Source organism: Tenrec ecaudatus, chromosome 4 (assembly GCF_050624435.1).
Source record: "Tenrec ecaudatus isolate mTenEca1 chromosome 4, mTenEca1.hap1, whole genome shotgun sequence".
NCBI classification, from domain to species: domain Eukaryota; kingdom Metazoa; phylum Chordata; class Mammalia; order Afrosoricida; family Tenrecidae; genus Tenrec; species Tenrec ecaudatus.
Window position 1 is genome coordinate 10669368 of NC_134533.1, and position 6000 is coordinate 10675367.

Sequence of the window (6000 nt, forward strand, 5' to 3'; positions counted from 1 at the left end):
GACAGGAAGGGACAAGAGACATGCTTCGGTGATGGCCCTGGGTCATTGGGTAGGCTGGGGGATGGAGAGAAGTTTCAGGATATTAGGGACCCCTTGCGAGGAACAGACGGAAGAGGGGGTCAGGTGTTCCCTGGTGATGTGGATTTGGAGGTTTGGGAAGTGGCCGGCTTCTGGAGATGAATAATGGGTAGGATGCCGTATAAGCAGTGTTGCAGTCCTTTGTGTGGCCCCCCCCGCTGAAACTTTCTCCTGGAAAGTTCTCCAGATTTCCATTATCCGTCTCCCGAAGAAGCCGGCCACTTTCCAACCCTGGTTGCTTTTTCTAAGCATACCACCACGCCTTTTTTTCTGGTCTGTCTTGGTAGGGACGCTCTGCTGAGACCTCACACAAGCCGTTACTGACAGATAGGTGGGGGCTGTGCATGACGTGATCTGGGAATCAAACCCAGATCTTCCACATGGAGGGCAGAACTCCAGCCCCAAACCACCAGTGTTCCCTCTTAGGAAATGAAACCCACTGTCTACCCGTTGGTCTCAACTCAGAATGACCTTGTTCCTGAGCATTTTGGAGACTTGTAACCAGTTATGGAAGCAGCCAGCCTCGTCTTTCTCCTTTGGAACGGCCGGTGGGTTTGAACTGCTGACTTTGCAGTTAGCTGTCCAGTGCTTCACTCACAAGATCGCTCCCCCAAATTTGGTGACATTGGAGCAGGGGCTGGACAGGTTTCCAGGGAAGGCAGTGTGCCAGCGAGGCCTGCCTACCTGAGGCTCCTGCTGGCCTGCTTTGGACCACAGCTTTTCTTTGTGTTTCTGCGCCCCTTACTCCAGCTGGAGTTGACCCTCCTGAGGGGCCCCTGTGAGAGTAGAACTTCCCCCAAGGACGGACGGTCACTAGGTCTTTCTCCAGGGGAGCCTCTGGGTGGGCTGGAATTGGCACGCTTTCTCTTAGCAGCCTAAGTATGACCTTGGTATACTCAGGGGCTCCTTGTCCACTTCCTCTAGCAGGTAAATACAAGCCAGGCAAGTGCACCAAGGTGAGATGCTTGCAGTTTATTGTCCCGGGCACGGTGGAGGGGCTGGGGCTGGAAGTGGGTGAAGGGCAATCTCAAGGACTTTGCCCGCAGCAGCTGATGTTTATCGGCTTCAACATCCCACGGGTTTTGGGTTCCTAAGTTCTAATTGCACTGTGGGCTCTTTATTATTTTAATCTGAAACAGGACAAGAGAAGACAAAACGAAATGAGGGACTGGACCTTGCCTGTTAGGTGCCCACCAGGATCTAGAAACGCTGAAGTCAAACAAGAGGAGGGCTAACCTTGGGACGAGCTACGAGGGTTGTAGCTTGGCCTGGTTCTCCAAGAAAGCCAGGGGGAATGCCAGAGAGAAGCTGTTCCCTGTTCCCTCAGGGCCATTCGCCTGGGATTCTCTTCTTCCCACTCTGGACATTAGGAAACCCCAACCAAACCTGTTGCCATCCGACTCATGACAACCCTGTAGGCTGCAGATCAGAGCCACTCCAGAGAGTGCCATGGGATGTAATCTTTGTTTACTGGGTAGGTGGTGCAGACAGTTCAGCATTCACCCACTAGCCCAAAGGTTGGTGGTTCGAACCACCCGGAGGCATGTTGGAAGACGGGCCAGGTGACCTGCTTCCCAAAGATTTCAGCTTTGAAAATTCGACTCTGCGCACATGGGGTTGACTTGCGTTGGTACCAACTGGATGGCGACTAACGGCCAAGATGGCCATGATGGAAGCCGACCGCTCAGAACCTTCTTCTTTGAAGCTCCTGGGCGCGTTCAGTCCGTGAGCCTCTAGGGACCGAGGGTCTTAGGAAGCCCACCCACGTGCACGGAAGGAAGCTGCTTACCATGAGCTTCAAGACATTTTCTTTGGCCATCTCGGGGAGAGTGTCTAGTGATTCCTTCATTAGGAGCCCAGAGTTTCTCATGGCTAAATCAGGGTTGAAAGGTTTAATTGCTTCAATGTAGTCAGGAACTGTGCCCTTGAGGAGCTGGTAGATAACTTGTAGGAATTCAGGGCAGATCCCTGCAGAAACTGGAATTCACAAAAGGGAAGACATGTGTAGCCAGGCTTTTCCCAAGGTGGCCAGGCCCCTGGCTGGGCCTGAGCCGGATCAACAGGCAGGTCAGCTTAACACAGATGGCGAGGCCCAGTCTGTCTTCCATCCTCTTCTGACTTTATAGGGAAAGAGAGTTGCCATCACAGCTACCTCCTCCTTGCCAACTTTTTATTTTTTTAAACCAATTCTGACATGGCTGAGCCTCCTACGGCACTCTCGACTCCTGCGGGCTTCCATAACTCATTGCAATGGCCACACCAGACTCACAGACGGTGCTTATGGTCATGGGGCCCATCAGGAAAGTAACAGGCTACAATTCAGGATCAGAAATGACTCAGGACACAGTGCTGTTATCAGGACAGCCTCTTCTTAGCTGTGCCAGAAGGCAGGCCTCTTTCTGGCCCTGGGGGCCCCTGGGTCTCTTGGCTTGGCCTATGCTCTTCTTGGGCAAGTGTTACAAACCTCTTAGGTGCTACCGATATGTGCCCGGAGGCACCCTACTCCACCAGCAAGTCTCCTATCTTGTGGGCACTCAGTATGGTGCTCGATCCACAGCACGGTGCCGGATAGCATAAACAGTCAACGTGGGTTTGGCCAGTGTCTGGGGACACCTGAGGCAGCTGACTCATAGTGAGCCATGGCAACAGCTGGCTTTGTGTGACCTTTTTGACTTTTCCGGGCCAGAGTACCCTTTATTCTATCTGCTAGACCACTAGGGTAGTCGCCTTGGTGGCGCTGTTGCTTAGGTATTGGACTTTTAACAGAAAGAGCAGCAGTTCAAACCCTCTAGCCGCTCCGTGGGAGGAAGTTGAGGCTTTCTACTCCCTCAAAGAGTTACACTCTCGAAAACCCACAGGGGCCAGCTCTGCTCTGTCCTACATGGTCGCTAAGAGCCAGAACTGAATCTATGGCAGCGAATGAGAGTGATAGGCTGAGTATTGCTAATAGAAGCCACTGGTCTGGTTTTCACGCTGTGTGTGGGCCCAGGAGAAGCCGCCGGGGGAGAGGCCAGGGGAGGCTGTGGTCTCACCAGGCACCTGCCTCTGCCTGATGGTTCGCCACGGGCTCAACCATTGGGCTTTGTCCCAGCCGGGCCTGCAAGTGGCGGCCACACCGAGCTCTGGGCTCCACCTCTCTTCACTTTTAGTGCTCTTGGGCCCATGCTCCTGTCTCAGGTCTCTGCCCCAGGTCTGTGGGAGAGACACCCTTCCTCACTCCCGCCCCACTCCTTCCTCCCGCTGAAGTACAAATCCCCTGTCCCGGGTTCTCTCTGCCTTGCCTTCCAATTCAGCTTCCTTGCTCCCAACCCAGGACCCCGCCTTAGTCAAGCTCTCTTCAGATCTTCTCTGCGAGTCCCTCTGTGGGCGGCCTTTGGCTGCCTGTGGCCCTGTGTTCTCCTCCAGTGAATAGAGATAATAACCTGGCTTCAAAGGGGTGGATGAAAGAAAAGGGGATTAAGAGCCGTGAGTGGCAGGTTGTAAGTACTGAATAAATATTACATGTTGTTTTTGGTGTCTGTGGGTCCTCACAGCTCTCCAATTGTTTTTCAGACCCGCCCCTGGCCATGTTTCAGTCCTCTCCGCTGAACCTTCCCCAGCAAGCCCAGACCACCCACATCCTGTCCTGTACGAAAGCAAGTCCACTTCTGCACAGAAGAGGTGTCCCTGCTGCCCGCTTGGGGGCTCCAGGGACTGACCAAGTTCCTGGGGATTTCAAAATGTTTGAAGTGATTAATTGGAACGTACTGATGAAAACAACAACCCAAAGAAAAACAAACCCCCAGCGTTTTTAGATGGGGGTGGAAGAGGCTGATGCAAAGCAGAAAACAGTCCAGCATCTTCATTTCCCCAAAGATCAGGGGACACGGAGGGAAGGAGGAATAATAATCCAGTCTTCTTCTCTCTCTCTTCTCTCTCCCTTCTTTCCTTCTTCACTCCTTTCACCTCCCTCCCCCACCACTTCCTTCTTTTCCTCCCTCTTCCCTGCTTCCCTCCTTCTTTCTGTTTCCCATCCATCCATCCATCCATCCATCCATCCATCCATCCATCCACTGCCCATCCATCCATCCATCCATCCATCCATCCACTGCCTGCCCATCCATCCATCCATCCATCCATCCATCCATCCATCCACTGCCCATCCATCCATCCATCCATCCATCCATCCATCCATCCATCCATCCATCCATTGCCTGCCCATCCATCCATCCATCCATCCACTGCCCATCCATCCATCCATCCATCCATCCATCCATCCATCCATCCACTGCCTGCCCATCCATCCATCCATCCATCCATCCATCCATCCATCCATCCAATCTATCTGTTTAACCAACCCATACACCCAACCTCCCATTCACCCACCCACCCATCCATCCATTCACCACCCACCTTCTCTCCTTTGCTTCAAGAGAGTAAGGGAGGAGGGATCCATTTTTACTCTCCCTCCCTCCTCTCACTCCTCTCTCTCTCTCTCTCTCTCCCTCTTCTTGATCCATCCCACCCCCCTTTCCTTTATGACCACAGCCACTATGCAGAGATTCTTAAGACTTTCCATAGAGAACAAAAAGTATCTAGGGAACCCTAGTCTGTCTTGGCTCTTTCCCAAAGAAAGATCCCTTTCAGGTCGATTCCTTTAGTCCCAGATGGGAAACGTGGCCTGGAGTTGGCCTCCTGGGGGCTCTGAAGCGCTTCCCACGCTCACACCCCCGTTCTGTGGCTGCCAGATTGGAGTGGAGACCTCAGACTCAGAGGCTGCATCAAAGGCTCTTGGCAGCCGTGGGGGTGTGTCAAGTCTCCGCTGTAAGGAGATCACTTCCTGTTCTACTCCGTGTTGGATGCCCTCGCATCCATGGGTCTCCTGCATCCATCCCTGTAGTTGGCTTTCTTCCCTGGAATTCAGAGGCAATTCGATATAAAAATGGGGTTATGTTCAGGTTTCCTGACAACCCACATCCAAACCCCCGGCGCCCCCGCCCCCCAGGCTTGTTCACCAGAGCAGGCTTCCTGGCTGAGAGGCGGCATTCCCACGCTCTCTCAGCAGCCTGGGAGGGCAGGAGGGCAGCAGGAGTGGGTGGCAGTGAAGGCTCCACAGTCTAGGTCAGGAGGCGGGCACTCGGGCACTCACCAGAGCTGCAGCAGAGAGCCAGGGTGACCAGGGCAAACAGGACAGTGAGCTTCATGGTGGCCGGCGGCTGGGCAGAACACTAGCCTGGTCTCTGTTCCGATGGTCTCAGGTGAGACCCGTGTCCCAGGCTCCCCTCTTATATGCGTTGCTGGGCTGCGTCTGGAGCGGGGAGGGCTCCACTGTTGGGCGCCACACTGTTGACTTGGGCACCCACTGCGTGGAAAAAGTAAACATGCTCTTTTTTCAGGCCAGTTGGAGTCCTCAGCTCACACAATGGGCTACTGGGAGGAGGGTGACCCAGACGCCTCTGCGGAGGCAACCAGGGGCACCCGGAGCCAGAGTGCACGACGACCTGGCCACCCGCGTCGCTCCTTGAACCTGTGCACGGGTGAGGTCCAGCCCTCCGCAGGATGGGGAGAATGGTCTCATCCGTGGGTTTGAAAAGTGTCCTTTGGATGGCCTTCTCTTCCTCCAGCTCCAGAAGAGGATGGTGGAGGAAGGCCAACTAGGAAGTAGGGGACTGCCAGGGATGATTACGAAGGCCAGGTCCAAGTTTGCAAACAGGACGTTATGCTTGGTCAAGTGGAGGGGCAGTGAACAAGAGGAAGACCAGCAGAGGGAGGGACTGATGCAGTGGGTCTAACAAGAGCGAAGGTGCGGGACCAAGCAGTGCTTGTTCTGCTGTGCCCAGAGCCCGCCTGCACCCGTCAGTTCAGAGGGAACAGAAACCCAAAGGCCCCCACCACCCAGCTAGTGGCTAGATTAGAAGTCGGGACTCCCCGACACCCCATTGG

The 6000-nt window shown here is 54.3% G+C and overlaps 1 protein-coding gene across 1 annotated transcript in view; it reads right to left on the minus strand.

Moving 5' to 3' along the window:
* The window catches only part of SCGB1A1 (secretoglobin family 1A member 1), a 51463-nt gene extending 46202 nt beyond the window's left edge, over positions 1-5261 (minus strand). The window contains exons 1-2 of the mRNA XM_075547550.1: positions 5207-5261; positions 1868-2055 (exon numbers count right to left, since the gene is read on the minus strand). Of these exons, the coding sequence (XP_075403665.1) occupies positions 1868-2055; positions 5207-5261 (243 nt within the window). The remainder of the gene's footprint in view (positions 1-1867; positions 2056-5206) is intronic.
* Positions 5262-6000: the final 739 nt, after the last annotated feature.